Below are 17,232 nucleotides of genomic sequence, written 5' to 3'. Positions count from 1 at the left end.
CCTAAACGGCATGAGGAGAAGGAGGAGATCAGCTATAAATAGGAAAGAAAAGAAGATTAGGAGGATCATCAGATATACACTCACTTTGACACATATTCTTTGTATTCTTAAGCTATATATTCGCCTGTCACGCCTGATATAACAATACTCTGTCAGGCTATCTAAAATCATAGTAACAATCACTCCTGGCTTGGTGCCCGTGGTTTTTTCCCTTATTCCCAGGGTTTTTCCACGTATAAATATCTTTGTGTCATTGTTTATTAGTTCGTTTTACACTTAATTATACCAATCAGGCGAGTTATTCGAGTTAGATCACCCTACATATAAATCCCTGGCAGGACGCTCTAGATCAGTAAAAAGCCTGCCAAAACACTCTCCACTTTCCATTCTTCTTAGGCACCACCACTACATTAGACAACCATTCTGGGTATTTTACTTCTCTTATCTTCTTCGCTGCCAGCAGGCTGTCGACTTCCTGGTTGATTACCTTATTTCTCTCTACTGCGAACTTTCTCCTTCTCTGCTGGATGGGTTTACACTTTGGGTCTACGCTAAGCTTGTGTGTTATGACGGATGGATCTATTCCTATCATATCATCGTGTGACCATGCAAAGCAATCCATGTTATCTTGCAAGAACTTGACTAGCTGCTGTCGTAAGCTTCCTGTACATCCTGCTCCAATGAGCACGTTTCTTTCTGGGTGCAGCTTATCCAGGTTGATCTGATCCAGCTCTTCTGTTGGGGGTTCGATGTATTCGTCCTGGATAGGCTGCTTCTGTAATTGCTATGCGGGAGGGCTGGCAGCGCACTTGAGCGCCCTTTTATAGCAGCTTCTAGCTTCCTCCTGATCTCCTCTTATCGTTTCTACTCCCCATGGTGTGGGGAATTTTATGCACTGGTGGTATGTTGAGGGTACCGCCTTCATTTGGTGCAACCATGGTCTTCCCAAGATGACGTTATAAGTAGAGGGGCCATCTATAACCAGGTACCTGACTTGCTTGTTGACTCCCCCCACATAGGTTGGGATGATTATCTCACCTAGTGAGCTGGCTGTTTCTCCACTGAAGCCTACTAGCGGAATAGTCTTCTTCTGTAAATCCTTCTCGCTGAATCCCATGTTCTCTATAGTTTTCAGCATGATTAGATTGACCGAGCTTCCTGTATCTACCAAGACCTTTCTAACTGTGCAATTGGCCATTGATAAGGTAATAATTAGTGCATCATGGTGTTCTCGCTCATCGTATGTATCTCCTTCATCAAAGCTGACCGCTGGCAGGTCACTGTGAGAAATCCTGCACGAATTGGCTGGCCTATCTCCTTTGGTCTCTGTAGCATGTCTCTTGGCTGCTGAATATGTCAATCCGCTCAGGTCTGAGCCGCCTGTTATCACGTTTATAATTTTGGTGCATGTGGGTGGGTCCGCCGGCTTGGCGGAGCCTACCTTATCCTGCTGCTTGCCCCCACGTGGTAATAGGTGGCTCAGCTTTCCCTGTTCGTACAGGCGCTTGATCTCTCTTCTCAATGTATAGAAATCCTCAGTATTGTGCCCAATATCACGGTGAAATTCACACTTTTTCTTGCTATCCTTTCTCCAAGCTTGCTCTCCTACTGGTGGGTTAGGCCACCTGACTCCATCTCCCATCTCTCTAAGTGCCTTCAAGATTCCTCCGATACCTGTAGTGAACCCATATTCTCGCCGGGGTGGGGAGTAGGCGATTTTCCTCGATTCGTGACTCCCCTCCCATATGGTCTGTATCTCTCGTCCTTCTTGCTGGTGGTTTGCTTTCTTCCTGATTTCTCCACGGCTGAAGTGCTAGAAATACTCGGTGCGCTCTGCAAGCTGGCTCTGGCTAGGATATCTTCTTCCAACCTGATTGCGACAGCTGCCTTCTCCTGTACTGCTTCGAAACTATGGCATGGATGCATGGTTAACTGCTTGTATAGGTCAGAGTCGTGGTGGAGGTCTCTTCGAAGGCTTCTACTCACTGTTGAAACATCACACTCTCGAATCGCTACCTTCTCATTGTTGAACCTAGTATTATATTCTCCAATGCTCTCTCCCCGCCCCCGGACGATTCTCGTATAAGTCTCCTGCGTGCTTCGTGGCTTTTCTTTTTGCGGCGAATCTGTTGAGTAAATGCGTTCACCAATTCAAAAATGTAGATATCGACCTATTGGGCAGGCTTACAAACCATCGAAGTGCTGGTCCCGTTAAGGTGGACCCGAACCCTTTGCACATGCAAGCCTCCTTGACTTGCCCTATAGTCATTCCGTCATCATTTTCTCGCTTGTATTGGTGACATGATCAAAGGGATCTGTTTGTCTTGCGTCGAAGAGAGCATGTTTGGATTTGTGAATCCCTTTGGCATGGCTGTGATGGATATGGTGTCCACGAATGGTGAGTCGGCATAACCGTCTGAGCTACTTTCTCGAGTGGGGTGGTAGCCACGGAACCACCGCTCGGCATCTCCTTTAGCTCAATCTTCTTTGGTTAGTTATATTGGTGAGTCCTGGGTCCGCTTTGTCATTTGTCTCGCATATTTCCTCCCGATCCTGGTTGGAAGGTTCGATAAGTTCCGGCGGCCGGGGGTTGTGGTAACGATTGTCCCTGCTTTGCCGGTTTACTTGCTTTGGTTTGACTCGGATCTGCTACGGTGTCGATCGATTCTGCGGGGCTGGCGACGGGGAGGCCACTGTTTGTATCCTACTACGCAGCTAGTGGGTCGCCACTATATCTGTGTGAGGTATCCTAACCCTCATGGGGTTATTCTTCCATCTGACGGTATCGTAGCTAAATCCAATCTTGTAATTATTTCAGTACCAGATCGGTACGCTTTGCTGATGCTCCTTGTGTCGGATCTACCAAGGAGATCTCCTTCACCCGTCCTGTTCATTTGGAGTGTTGGACTGCTGCTTTAGGAGATCGATTTGTGCCCAGAGCTCTCTGTCTCTCCTTCTTACCTCCGCGTCTGCTCTCCTTTGGTCTTCTCTCATGTTTTCCATAGCTTTCTGAAGATTTTCTACGCCGGCGAGCAGGATTTGCGTGGGACTGGGCGGCGAAGTGCCGCCTGAGCTCGATGTTCCTTTGTCTGATCTGGTCTGAGCTGAGACAACAGGGGTCTTAGGAGGTAAAGAGGCTTTTGTTGTCGGTATGACTCTTGAGGTATGTCCGGGAGCCTGCGTGGCCACTGTTGACGTTGGATTTTGAGTGGATGGTGGTGGTGGCGATGGATGCCTGCTCCCTGACATGGCTTCAGATGCTTGCTTATCCATTGTATATCTGGAATATCAACGATTGACGACCACAATGCCCCACGGTGGGCGCCAAACTGTTTAGGTAATTTTACCCAAATTGATTAGTTAGGGTCAATGCAGTCTATATTCTTTGGTTTGAATGTATGTTGGTTCGTACGTTGATGAGTAAATAAAGTGCGTAATGTAAATTGACACGTAAGATTTTGGTGACGCGGAAAACCCAATGTGGGAACAACCGCGGGAGGGACGGTACCCTGCCAAGTATTGCCTTATATGAATAGGAGGATGATTACAATAGTAGCGTAATGCAAATCTTGCTGGCGCTAGGTGTCGGGCCTGCAAGATTCCAGGTGAACGTATATATGAAGATGATATGCCGGGGAATTTTTATGTCTTGAATATGATGTTGAATGAGCGTATGAATGAGTGAATGAATGTCCCTCTTGATTTCCTTCCTTTGCTATTTATAGGGTAAGAACCCTAGATTTACTCTACCTCGAATATGGAAAGGGAATATTATTTCCATAAGGACTTCTTTCCAAACCCGGACTCCCTTACCAATTCTCCCCGATCTCCCTAACTTCTCCCTAACTTCTCCCTAACACTCCTTTCCTTAACGCGGGCACCTTCTATGACGGGCTCTTGATCCTTCTCAAGCCCATCTCCCCTTTTCTTGACCGCAGGCTCCTTTCCTTCTCACCGCTTCTTTCATAATCTTTATTTTATCAAATGGGCCCTCCTTATTATGCTATTTTTAGCCCAAACAGCTGCCAATTGTTGTTCTGGGGTGAGTTCTGCCATTTTTATATGTGAGTATTAAATGAAAAAAATGATGAAAGAAATTTTTTGATTAATGAACTAGATGCCCCACGGTGGGCGCCAATTGTTTTAACAGAAATCCCTCTGAAAGGATCCGGCCTGAAGATTTAGTAGTGTAGGTATCTAGTTCTAATATTTAAGAAAAGTGTAGAGTGACGAATGGAATAAATTGTATAAGAGCAATAACGTTTATGTTCCCTGGATAGGTTGAATAATAATAAAAGAAGGTAAGATCAAATGTGTAGTCAGAATAACAAGCTAATTGTATATGTTTTTTATATATTTCTCTGTGTGTTTTACAAATGTTCTTCCACTCTATTTATACTCTTTCTATTCTAACGTTACAATTAATTTTACGCTCCTCTTGACTGTTGGAACCGTCTCCTGATTAATAGGGCACATTTTCTATTAATCCGATTGACCTATTCTAACTCAACAACTTCTCCTTTTTCTCTTCTTGCACGTTGTAGTTTATGGAAATTGCACGTTCATGTGGTTGGACTTGGTCTTCCGTAAGAATAGGGCATGTGCATAATTGTCTTGCTGATCTGCTGATCAACCATCCTGCTGGAGAGCTCCATCAGGCTACTCTACTATTGTTATCAGGCCTCTTTAGCAGCTTTCCTGTCAAATAATAACTGTAATTGTCCGGACCCTGGTTGCCCCAATCAGCCTAATTTAGTCAGGCTAGACTGAAGTCAGACCAGGTTAAATTGGACCTAACAATGGTATATAACTTTGTGAGCTCGAATTGTCAATGATGTACTATAGCGATTAAAATCATTTGGCACACCTTAATATCCAAGTACTTAGTTGCCCAGCGGCCCACTATATCCTGATCATCACTCATACTGTATATGACTTTGAATTTTGCTCCAAGTTGTACTTTGGGTGGACTTCCACCTTGAAAACAAATTGTTTGTCTATAAAAATGTCGAAATCTGGCATATCATCCTTTCGACCATTCTGCACGAAGTATGTTTGATGAAAATCTAGCTTCCCCATATCTCTGATTTTTGTGTTGGTAACAACTATTGAAACTTTCTTCCAATTAATCGGACTTCTAATTTTAAATTGTAATACTGAGCATACTAATGTGTTTACTAATTTAAACGAATTATTACTCATTTTTCTAATTTGAACAATCTTCAATGACAGAGGGACTGACGGATAACCTGTTCAAGTGCAGAGACCATGTTTGCTGCCGATACTTTGGTGAAACTTGTGATTTGCGTTTCAAAGATGACAAATTCCGAGACCTCATTATCTGTACCAATGACACGAAACTTCACATGATACCTGATTGTGAGAAGTATATGATCATGCCATGTCAGATATACATAATCATGGAGTGAGGTATGCTAATATGTAAAAAGCGTTTATTTTAAAAGCCTACGTCATCTTTATAGTACCTTGGTATGCTAGTGTCAGACCCTTCCGTACTACCAATGCATTTTGCCCTCTTGCAAACCCACCTACCTTCATCATTCTTGAGAGCATTTGTTGTGCAATGCTTGCAGTTATCGTAGTACCACTTGACATTCAAGTCAACATCATATATAGTTGCAACCGTCACATATTTCCCAGCCTATATTTGCAGCATATGTAGTTGTAAATTAAATCATATATAGTATCATTTGTCACATATTTCCCAGCCTAAATAAAATAAAATAATACCTTTTGACATTTCTTAATCTCTGTGATTGTACTCAAATTATATCTTGATAGCATGTCGTCCGACTCACTCGAGATATAGGATATAACATTCGATTCGCTTGGTTCTTCACCATTATGTAGTCTTTGTTGAATTAGAATTTTGAAAATCAGTTAATTGACGAAACTTATCTCAGTCATAAGCATAATGTTATAAATAATAGTTAAATTTGCAAGAATATTTTCATCAATAATAGTTAAGTTTGCTTACTCTCCAATGAACGCTTCCACCTCTGGAATTGCATGGTTGAGATAGAAGCGGGTGGCGTATCTTGTAGTTGTCACTCTAACTTCCCCTAGATAGGTTATCGAATATTAAACATGATTTGAAAATGATTATGATTAATACAATTTATTTTCGTATACACAAATAGTTCTATACCTTCCCACTGACAACGTTGAACGCAACGAATGACGATGATGGCAGTTTCAGTGGACCGATTACATCCATCAACATAAGCCTCTACTAAACCAACGTAGTCGTTCCATACTGAGCATGCTAATTTTTCCTTCCTGTGTATATGTGTATTAATAGGTTATTTAAATGATTAGAGTGAATAGATAGGTAGTTAGATAGTTAGAGGATGTATAATTGAATAATGAATGTATATGATTTTTACCGAATATTCTCAAGGTATATAGTCATCCAACTATTTCCAGCCTTAGTTGTTTTGACTTCTCCGACTCCAGAAAATTTGCCAATGACATCTGCGTGTATAAATTATAAGTAAAAATTATTCTTAATACCAGTAAAGAAATTATAAGTATGAGTTAGCAACGTCCCTATGAAATGTTCATCGGATACCCTCTCAGATAGAATATCACCAAAGTCCACAAACTTGAATCCATATCGAGGAATGAGTAGATCGTGCACCTCTCTAACAACTGTAGGATATGCAAATTAGATGCGAACTTCTCCAGAAGTTGCAATTTCAGCCTTCTTATTTGCAGTCACGGTGAATCTTGAAAGTTTGTATAAATGTCCCTTGTTGATTCTATTCCTGAATTTGAAAATGATGCTTTTGCGGATAGTTGCTTGAATTAGATTGTCCTGTAAATTATAGTCATTATGATATGTTATTTAAGGGTAGATGATTCTTTCACATAAAACTGTGTAAATTAAGTTTCAAAGAAGCAATACATCTGCATCTAACAATAATATCTCTAAAGCCAATGTTTAGTCTTTGTTGTAGAAGTTTTTTCTTTCCCATATGTGTACAACACGCACGACAATCTCTGCGGTGAGCATGTCCTCTTTCAGGTGACGGATTGCAACCGGGGTGTAGTTGAAGGCCATGGTAAGGTTGAAATTTTTTTCTTGGTTCTGTGAAAAAAAAAATATGAATTAACGATGGATGAAAATGTGTGGGTTTATGTTATTTTTATAGTGATTTAAGTAATGGGGTTGTACTGACGGTTACCTATATTTTAGGAGGATAATAATCACATATGAAATCAGTTGGATAAAATAATTGATTTTATTAACATAATGAAATAATGAAATCATCATAATCATAATGAAATCTCGAACCATATGATTTCATTATGTTAATTATGTTAATAAAATAAAAAATGATATAAAACATTCACATTCTTAGTATAAAATAAAAATTCAAACCTAAATTAGGTGTATATGTTAGACGATTTCACTTAATATGGATATGGATATGATTTGATTTGATATCATCTTTGATTTTATTTCATAATCTTCTTCCTAAAATATAGGACATCAGTTGGATTGTAGATGAGATGTATATGGTAGCCGATATGCTCATATTCATAATCATATGATTTGATTTGATATCATCTACTTCCTAAAAAATAGGAAATCAGTTGTGAAGTTGTGTATTGTGTATTTCTCTAATTTGTGAATATTTCGTGGATATTTTTTGGAATTGTGATGTTGAAAAAATCAAGTTGGAATATTTGTGAATATTTTGGTGAATATTTTTTGGAATATAGGAAATCATTTGTGAATATTTTTTGGAATATAGGAAATCATTTGTGAATATTTCGTGAGTATTTTTTGGAATATTTCGCCAATAAAAGGCAATAATTCAGTGAATATTTTTTTTTTATATGGTATATGCGAGATTCGTTTCTTATTGAGTCAAATAATTAGTCATACAATCATCCAATTAAGTCAATGTAAATTGTTTTGTTTAAATTAAATTAGGAAGCAAATAACAAAATATGGAATATTCCATCCCGATTCTATCCCAATTCTGACGTTGAAAAAATCACGTAGGATTTTAGATGAGATTTTTTTTTTTTCCTAAAATCACGTTGGATTTTAGATGAGAATTTTTTTTTTTTTTTTTTGAACCGGTGTTATGGATCTGACACGTAGGATTAAGCTTGAGTATTACGATGCCACGTCAGCAGATGTGCTACTGCATTAGAGAAAGATAAGATTGGGAAGATGTATGTGTATGGGTTTTTTCATACACACCCAATTACGTTGTGACACGTGACAAACTATAGTTAACCTCTATTTTTTTATTTCTTTATTTTATACATTAGATAGATTTATTATTAAATGCTCGATCCCATAACTTCTTGGTTTGAATGTCCATAAATTTACCATTATGTCGTATACATCTTGTTGTCATTTTTGCATTGTTTTTTATATATTCTTATTAAGACCTAAGTTAAAACAATATGTACATATAATAATTATTAATTGTGCTTCTAACTTATATTTAATGTACCTTCCGTATTAAATCAATGTTAGCTAACAATTCAGTTTAAGGAAAATATTTTATTTATTTAAATATATAAGTTTGATAAAATTAACGAAAATAGTGAATTTAAATATAAAAATAGCTGGAATAGTCAAAGAAACAATAGTAATCGAAGGAGTAGTGAACTAATAGTATTAACATGGGTATGTCGTGGACGTAATAGTATCAACGGAGGGAGAATAAGCGAATGTGTTTCAAATAATTTGTTGATAAATTTTAATCCCATCATAATTTTAAGATATATCATAAAAGAATATATTATAAATCGTAAATGTTTATGTTAAAAAATACTAACGCAATTATATTTCATAAATAAAATAAAATCTAAATGGTATAGAAGTGGTCCGGTGGGGCCGGGCACCAAACCTAGTTAAATGTAAACTAAGGCTCTGTTTGGCAAAACTACCTGAAAAGGTAGTTTGAAACACTCGAAAAGGTGAATCGAAACCGAAAAGGTAATCGATAAGGTAGGCTGAAAAGTAGGAGCCGATAAGGTAATCGATTATATAAAAATGTGTTTGGCAAACTAAATTTGAAAAGGTAGTGATTTTGGTAAAATGTCCTAAAAGGATATGAAAATTATTTAATATTATAGAATAAAGGGGTACAAAATGGAAAATAAGTCATTTCAGTGCACGATTTCTCAAATCTTTACCGAGGTAGCATTTCATTCAGTCCTTATTTGACCAAATAAGCTACTTGCCAAACACTTGCAAAAAAATCAGGTAGCTGAAATTTTGGTCAAATAAGCTACTTTGGTCAAATAAGCTACCTGAAGTGTCGTACCAAACGGAGCCTAAAGGTACAATGATAATTACCATAAGTAAATAAAATATTTTGTTCAATTTTTTCAAGTATATTTAATTAACTCAGTAAATACATTACATTAAATATAAGCTAGAAGTATATTATTATAAGTAAATATTATTTTAATTCGGCTTTTAACATACAAATAACAAAAGAGATACATATTTAGCAAAGAGATGAACGTGTAACAATGGTAATAGCAAGTGTATTTGCACCAAGAGGTCATGGGTTTGAGCTTTCCATAAACCTCGGGTATATGTAGCCTTTTTACATAAGTTGGACACTTACAAACAAAGCCTGTTGAGCGGACTTGAACTTGGTTCGTACACGACCCAGGCCCTCGTCATGTGGCACCAGGGAAGGGAGCATGCTCCAACCACTGCATAGGGGTACGGAATGGGACACATGGACCTGCCACGTGAGTACCCTTAACCGTACAAGGTACACCCTATAAATATAGGAAAATGAAACTGTTCACTAATGAAGGGTAATTATTCATTTATTCCTCCACTCTCTAGCTATTCACTTTATCTCAGCAAATTTCATTTTGAGTCATCCAATTCAGTAACAGCCCTTCTGTATTGTTGGCACAAAGGATAACACTCCAAAGCTACATACATGGGGCCCCCTTACTCCAAAACTCGAAATGCAAAATAAGGAGTTCAAAAGACTTTCGAGAAAATAATGTTCCAAATGGTATTTGACAGTGTACTTTAGTTTGTCAATATAATTGAGATCAACAAAGTTTCGCACTGAAATTTCACGGTAGTTGTGAGAATCGAATAGAACAAGGTGTTACCTGAACTTATTATAGTTATTAGAGCTGGTTTTGTGCAGGTAGGCTTCACCCTTGATAAAACTTGCGGAGTATACAACAAATAACATCATACTTCACTAGAAGAAACTAGCTAAAATTGTGACTGACGAAAGTAGATCAATATCGGAGCAAATTGACAAAAAAAGTCTTACCACTGTAGGATGGCCTCATAAGGATAAAATGACACAAGACTCTGATCCGAAGACAAAAAACCAACATGATAGTTGCGCATTAAGGAATTAAGAATCCGCGCTTTGCTTAAATATTATCTAACGCATTAAAGAAAGTCAGAAACCTTGCATGTCGAGCATCTCATCAAGACGTTTTACTCTCTCGAACCCTTCACTTACCAAGTAACAAATCTGCTGTTTGTCCTGACACCCCTTGTTAGTCTCCATTTCTTGCCTAATCGTTTGCTGCAATTCATCTGCAAATTCAATGGATGAACAAATAGCACTGTCAAGGCAAGTGTGAATCATCAGATTCATCGCGTGGCTTAAATTCGGCTCATTGCCGACTAGGGAAGCTCCGGATGATACAGGCTGACTGTGATTCATCAGACTGTCAGGTGACGAATTAAGGCATACAACTAGCATATTGTAAGCTTGAAGCATACTATCAGTTGTAAAGATATATTTTTCAGAAGAGTTGGTTTTTATGTAAAATGTTTTAACTATGAGTCATGGTACTAGATGTAAGTTCCAATCTTGATATCCGAATCAGTTGTAACGTCTGACCAGAAAAAAAAAAAAAAAAAAAAAAAAAAAAAAAAAAAAAAAAAAAAAAACTGAATCCAAATTGACCGTACCAAAATGACCCTATAAAGTCATTGCAGCTTCATGGAAAAGAAAGCCTTTTTTCCCGAAGGTCATGAATGAACCAACATTAGATGTGAAAATCTGAAATCGAAAAGGCATCAATTCAGTCAGGGGGACCTGACAGAGCACAGAGGAAAGAGGAAGATACCTCTAGAAGTGCCAGGGGCTCGCCTTGCAGTTCTTAATGCATGTCTGTACAGCTTCAGCACTCTTGCACGAAGAATAAAGTCCTGTAAATCCATGATCATACTGCAATACCATTCTTCCACGTCAATATCAATATTACAACCAGCGCAACAAAAATCCAAGGAACCTAATAATGCACACAACTTTCTAGATAACAAAACACCGATGATGCAAAACTATATATTTCATGCACGGAAATGATAGCATAAAGCAACTTCAGTAATCAAGTGGCAGTCAGCACTTTTTTTTTCATTCACGTCATCATCCATTACATAGTTTTCAGAATATACGGGTTGGATCAGAAGAAAAGGGATAAAAACGCTACTATTATAATAATTAGATTATATCAGGATGATGAAATCTCGAATAATTAGTTAATGAGAACAACCAATAACTAGCTTTCCGAGTTTTTCAAGTTCAAGAAGAAGGGACAGTGCTGCAGAATCGTGAGATCTTTTCTTATCAGCTTTTTCTTCTCCCATGGCCTCCATCACACCAAAGTCAGGTATGCACAGCCGCACAGGGATATTTTCGACGTATAACTATTAAACCCTTTCTTCTTGTTTGCACCCTCACCAACTTCAATTGGAGTTATCAACTGGCGTCCTGTAGTCTCAAAACTTGGCATTGGCCACTGCAATCTTTTACATAGATCATACAGTGAGCTCCTCGGCCCTCCTTTCTGTGCGTTAACAGATGAAATGGCAGGAACGCCTCCAATAGGAACCTGAGCTACCTTTTGCTTTTTGTGAGGCACAATATCCAATGTGATCGTCCCATCTAATGAACACAGCGTAACGTCATGTGGTTCCCTTTTCCTCTTTTCTCCCACAACATGAGCAAATGAAATCCCTCGATCTTCTAGATCCTTTAACAAATGAAAAGAAGCTTCTCCTCTAGCGGCCTTCCTAGTTCTAGCAATTCCTTCTCCGATCAGTAAAATGTCAGTCAGTTGTAATTTAAGCTCTACAAATATTACTTGATTGTGATTGACACATTGTTCTTTGAAAAAGTAACCACGGCGATCACATAATTCATTTAGTTCTCGGAACGGTACCAATTCAAGATTCTCAGGAGTCACAATAGGAGAGACAACTCTCCAAACTTCGTCGATTTGAAGCTTGGTGTCTATAAGTATAGCTCCAGCAATACTCTCCACCAAGTCACCAAGAGCCTTGGGACACTGCCTTCCTTGCAGTGTTTTGGTACCCTCGGCCTTCGTAATTAGATTCACATAATCTGTTACTTGTTCAGCAAGTAACGAAGAAGAGTGTAGAAGGTGCAGGAAGAGGTTTCGCCTCACAGCAACTTGAGCAAAATTCTCATTATTCACAGAAGCTGCCCGTAGATCGGTCAATTCTCCCGGGTCAATATCTTTATGGTTTTGATAAAGATGCCATGTCATCAGCACATCAAGCACGGCATCCCCAAGAAACTCAAGCCTCTCATAACAATATTTCACCCCGGCATTTTCATATGTGGAATGAGTAATAGCTTCAATTAACAGCCCTTTGGTAGAAAAGTCGTACCCAAGTTTGGATTCTAGGGTTGTAATCTCATCAACTTTTTGGGCAAAAGGCCGATCAGATGCCACATCAACAGCCTTATCAACATAACCCATGTCCAACTTAGCTTCAATTCCCAGCCATGTCATCACGTGGATAGACGCTGCTAATCCACCAGCCACATAGTACGCCCCAATAACCGCCTCAACACAATCAGCTATATTTTTGGAGACCAACCACCTATGTCCCTTGTCACAATTCTTACCAAGCACAAGCTTTTCATCGATATTTTGGTATTTGCTATCTAAGGGCACTTTAGATGAGTCAATACCATGCAAACAAGAAGTGGGGTGAACAGAAAGCTGCCCAGGGGCCACCCAACGACGAGGTTCAAATGGGCTGTCACGTATATACTCTTGTAGGCCTCCCTTAATTCCCAAATAATGTAAGGTAGCGTTGCAAATAGCTTGCTGGCGATGAGCAGATAACTTTCCTTCCTGTTTTTCGGGATATGTTAGAAAAAGATGACAGCTCACTGAATATTTCAGCACTGAATCGCCGAGTAACTCTAAACGCTCTGACGAAAAATCTTCCAAGCATCTCTGAGTTGTAAGAGCTTCCAAAAGAAGTAAACTTGGAATATTAAATTTGTCTATATTCAAGCCAATCTCTTCCCTGAACTGGCCGGCCAACATCAGACATTCCAATCTGTGCATTACTGACGGTATTAAATAAAATGCTCTAAGAACAGATAGAGGGACATCTATACTGACTACAAGTTCAGGGGGCATATGAACATGATTTTGTGGCCTTTGGTCAGTACCATCTGACAACATCTTTCGACGCAAGGCAGTAGCTTCACTATCAGACAGAAGATTAAAAGCGTTACGAGTCTGCTTTAGAAGCAACAGTGGTTGTTCCGGGTATAATAGCTCGATTTCATACTTTTTGGTAAAATAATCAGCAAAAGTAGAATACTTTGGCTTCCGAGATGCCTCAAAAGGGCTGTGAGCAGAGGTATCGACCAAGACGTCAAGAACATAGTATATCCTTCCAGTGTGAATTGATATAACAACAGTGTCTTTCAAGTTTCCCATAGAAAATGTGCAATTTGCTAGATTGACATGGTTTTTACTAGCGCAATATTCATCCAAACAAGATGATTTAGTTTTTCTTTGAGATAGTTCAGCAGTTAACCAACAAAAACTCTTCATATATTCTACCACAGTAACACAAGAGTCAACTGCCTTCCAGTTAATTCTCCAAGAAGCATGATCTTCGACATCCGAAGACTCAAGTGGTAAGATCAAATATGAAGTATCTGTACTCCACAGCCAAGCACTGTCTTTTTGAAGTAGAAATTCTCTTGGTGTACCCTCTGCTTTAGACCCTAGAAATAACTTGCCGAATAATCCATTAAAGAGGAGTTCATGAAAGCGCATTCCACGCTTGATTTGGTCTGAATCCAAGTGTACTTCTCCCGATGGAGAAACGGACGATATTGCTGTCCTATCGAGCAAATAAAGGTCCATCTTGGCATTAGCAACATCATGATCTAAGTTTGACTCAGTCAAAAGTAAAAAACTAGAGAAGTTTTCACTATCACAGGAGAAATCAATCCTGTAGGAATGAAGTACAGCCCCATGAAGCTTATCTCTCCACTTGCCCGATAAAGCACGTACCGGAACCATCCCATGTAACTCCTTCCTTTTTGTAGTTCCGGCACCAGGCAACTCACTGTTACTCATATTCAGAAGATTTTCGATAGGCGTGACATCCATCGAGATAACAAACTTTTCACAAGGTTCAACTGACAAAGTTACTAACCAAAGGGTATTTGGAAAGCGACAAACTATTGTCCGAGATACTGGATTAGGATATTAGTAGTTATCTTACTAGAAATCCACAATGCTTTCAATTATAAGAATCTAAACATAGGCATTCGACAAATCAACCTACACAAACAATGAAAGAAATTCATAAGTACCTACAGAGCAGTTTGTCTATTCGAATTTATTGTGGCAAAAACATCTCTCCTCCACAAACATGTCAAACAAATTCAACAAATCACAGAAATGAGCGCGAGAGTACAACCCTTTACACGTAAAACCAGGAAAGTTTGTATTATTGCTTATGAAGAATGTTTATATGATGTACATAGAGCTTCTGGCAAATCTCATTAACACAAGATTCACAATTGCAAATGATTGGTTCGAGAATATATACTTTTATAGTCACAAGTGAAATCAAAAATGAGGAAATATCAATTCTCTCATCATGCAAGCACCAGAGTAACTCATTCCATTCATTTAAATCATAGTTGTTATATAATAGAACTACCTCTTTTTTAATCATACCCAACTAACTATCTGTGCCTCGAGAGAGATATTTGTGATTGCGAACTCGACATTTACGAGTGTTATATGACCCTTTAAATACAGTACATGTAAATGACTAACTATCTACTATTCTACTTCCTAAGATAAGAATAACCCGACCACTCTCACAGTAGTGTCAGCTTACTAGCTTTAGAAATAACTGTAGATTGTTTTTATCAGATAAGAAATCACGCAAAGCAGACAGCAAAATGTAGAGCTTCCTCAATAACATGAGAGGAAAAACATATATCATGACTTCTAGCAGAAATGAATGTAAGCGTAAAGCATGTCTATTCATTGCCAAAATCACCCCATTCAAGAACTACAATTCAGTACATAACTAGGATCCTCACTGGTATGCTATAAACATAGGATTTCACACAAGAACTACAACTAGTCAACACCCTTCTAATAAGGAGACATCAGTTATTCACCATTGCTCCGTTTAGTGACCTAAACTTGAATTTGTTACTTTTAAAAGACCAAATGTAGGACAACAATTAACAACTCGGACTCTCAAAGTCCATCAACTTGCTAAAGAGGCAAAAGGGCAATCACATTCCATCTCACTTACAAAGTTCACCATAACGCACAGCTGCGAGATTAACCCTTCTTTATTATCTTTCCGTATCTCCTTCCTTATTACATACACCCTCTTCCTAAATTACCAACCTCGTTTCATCTTCTTCCTTCAAATCACATCAAGATTCATAACTTAACTCTCACAAAGAGTATATAATCCCTTTGCTACCTATAATTTCTCTATAATCTTTCCCAAAAACACCCAAATGTTTGCAAACATTACGCCGAATTAAGAATTCCCAATTCACAAATTTAATAGACAAATAACACTTCCTTAAATCAACCCATCACATCTCACAAGGAAAATAACATTTTAAATACAATGTACTTGAATATTCTCTTTTTTTCATCCTTCAAATTCATATCAGATGCATCCCAAATCCCAATTCACTCACAAATTGATGATTTAACATGGGTAATTCTAAGAAAATCATTATAATCAATTTCTATCCTCAATTCATATTCTTTTTCATCATTAAAATTAATTTACATCCCAAATTATCTATGGTTTGACATGGGTAATTCTAAAAAATCATCATCATCAATTTCTCAAACCCAATTCATATTCTTTTTGTTGCGGATTATTAATAATTAATTAAAAATACCAACTAAAACAAGCCCAGTAATTGAAATTAGAAGAATTCAAGAAATAAATTGAAGACAACTAAAAAAGATGAATAAACATTAAAAGTAAAGCATTATCAATTGAAGTAATGGAAGAAAGCATGGTTAAACTGTGAACAAACATACCTGAAGTAGTAAATAATAAGACGCTGTTTCAATTGAGAAAGGAGATTGAGTGTTGTTACTTGTTGTCAGTTTGTGTGTTTTAATGTGAGTTTTGACTTGTGTGTGTTAAACTGAACTGTTGGGGAGTTGAGGTTTGTACTTTATAGTACCGTCGATGGTTGAACATTCAATGTGTGTGTTTTAAAAAACCGTAATTCTGAGACGATATCACACTATCGCACAGTCAAAGGGTTCCATTATAAAATACTAGATTTTGTGTCTGTACGTTGTATGGATTATAATATTGATTCGTCTCTAATTGTATCTTCGCAATTGAGATTTGAGAAGTTATGTTTACTTTCTTATGTTGGAGCTTGTGTCCTCCACAAATTAGTGTGATAACATTTGTAAATCTCTTACAGGTTCACAAGGGTATACTTCGTATATTTAATCAGTTGATTAGCGTTTACCTAATAACGGTTGGCTTGCTAGAAAGTTTGACAAGGTCACACCTATAGGACGTGTTTGAGAAATGTGGTTATAGAAATATAATTACACTAGTTTTAAACCCGTGCAAATTGCACGGGTTGCTGTTTCAAATTTTGTTATGTTCATCTGATGTCAAATAATTATGAAGTTTTCAATAAAGTCATATTTAAGATTTGCAATTTGAGTTATAATTTCATCTAGATTTAGTGAGCTTGTACATAATTGATCACCTAGTAATGATATAGTAATGTTATCAATTAAACTTATATTCAAAATAAATCAAAACATAATATACCCGTGTAATTTTGCAATTTAGCTCAAAATATATCAAAATAATAAATTTGGTAGGATGAATTTTTATATTAACTAATAACTATATTTCTTTTAAAG

At 37.8% G+C, this 17,232-nt stretch overlaps 3 protein-coding genes across 3 annotated transcripts; all 3 read right to left on the bottom strand.

Moving 5' to 3' along the window:
* Positions 1–4,654: 4,654 nt before the first annotated feature.
* LOC141587717 (uncharacterized) lies at positions 4,655–6,998 on the bottom strand. The gene is made up of 9 exons (XM_074409188.1): positions 6,929–6,998; positions 6,408–6,495; positions 6,170–6,300; positions 5,999–6,083; positions 5,752–5,872; positions 5,487–5,662; positions 5,243–5,373; positions 4,868–4,977; positions 4,655–4,747 (listed from the first exon to the last, which is right to left on the bottom strand). The coding sequence occupies exons 1-9, from the start codon at positions 6,996–6,998 to the stop codon at positions 4,655–4,657; spliced, it is 1,005 nt and encodes a 334-aa protein (XP_074265289.1).
* A 3,290-nt stretch (positions 6,999–10,288) lies between these two features.
* On the bottom strand, positions 10,289–16,551 carry LOC141586487 (uncharacterized). Its single transcript, XM_074407737.1, has 3 exons — positions 16,375–16,551; positions 11,122–11,222; positions 10,289–10,582 (listed from the first exon to the last, which is right to left on the bottom strand). Exons 2-3 carry the CDS (start codon positions 11,219–11,221, stop codon positions 10,443–10,445), a joined length of 240 nt encoding a protein of 79 aa, XP_074263838.1. The 5' UTR covers position 11,222; positions 16,375–16,551; the 3' UTR covers positions 10,289–10,442.
* On the bottom strand, positions 11,650–14,445 carry LOC141587715 (endoribonuclease Dicer homolog 3-like). The gene has a single exon (XM_074409187.1). It carries the CDS (start codon positions 14,443–14,445, stop codon positions 11,650–11,652), a length of 2,796 nt encoding a protein of 931 aa, XP_074265288.1.
* Positions 16,552–17,232: the final 681 nt, after the last annotated feature.

The sequence above is a fragment of the Silene latifolia genome, chromosome 6 (assembly GCF_048544455.1).
Source record: "Silene latifolia isolate original U9 population chromosome 6, ASM4854445v1, whole genome shotgun sequence".
Classification (NCBI taxonomy): Eukaryota; Viridiplantae; Streptophyta; class Magnoliopsida; order Caryophyllales; family Caryophyllaceae; genus Silene; species Silene latifolia.
This window is presented reverse-complemented; position numbering and strand designations above follow the sequence as displayed.

Bases quoted from the DNA above. Each gene is read 5' to 3' on its own strand.
- LOC141586487 (XM_074407737.1), bottom strand. From the start codon at position 11,221: ATGATCATGGATTTACAGGACTTTATTCTTCGTGCAAGAGTGCTGAAG. The intron at 10,583-11,121 runs GTATCTTCCTCT...TTGAATTTGCAG, and splicing joins AGCCCCTGGCACTTCTAGAG to ATGAATTGCAGCAAACGATT.
- LOC141587715 (XM_074409187.1), bottom strand. From the start codon at position 14,445: ATGGATGTCACGCCTATCGAAAATCTTCTGAATATGAGTAACAGTGAG.
- LOC141587717 (XM_074409188.1), bottom strand. From the start codon at position 6,998: ATGGGAAAGAAAAAACTTCTACAACAAAGACTAAACATTGGCTTTAGA. The intron at 6,301-6,407 runs GTAAAAATCATA...ACATATACACAG, and splicing joins ATATACCTTGAGAATATTCG to GAAGGAAAAATTAGCATGCT. The intron at 4,978-5,242 runs GTCAGTCCCTCT...TTTGTTTTCAAG, and splicing joins TGCACTTGAACAGGTTATCC to GTGGAAGTCCACCCAAAGTA.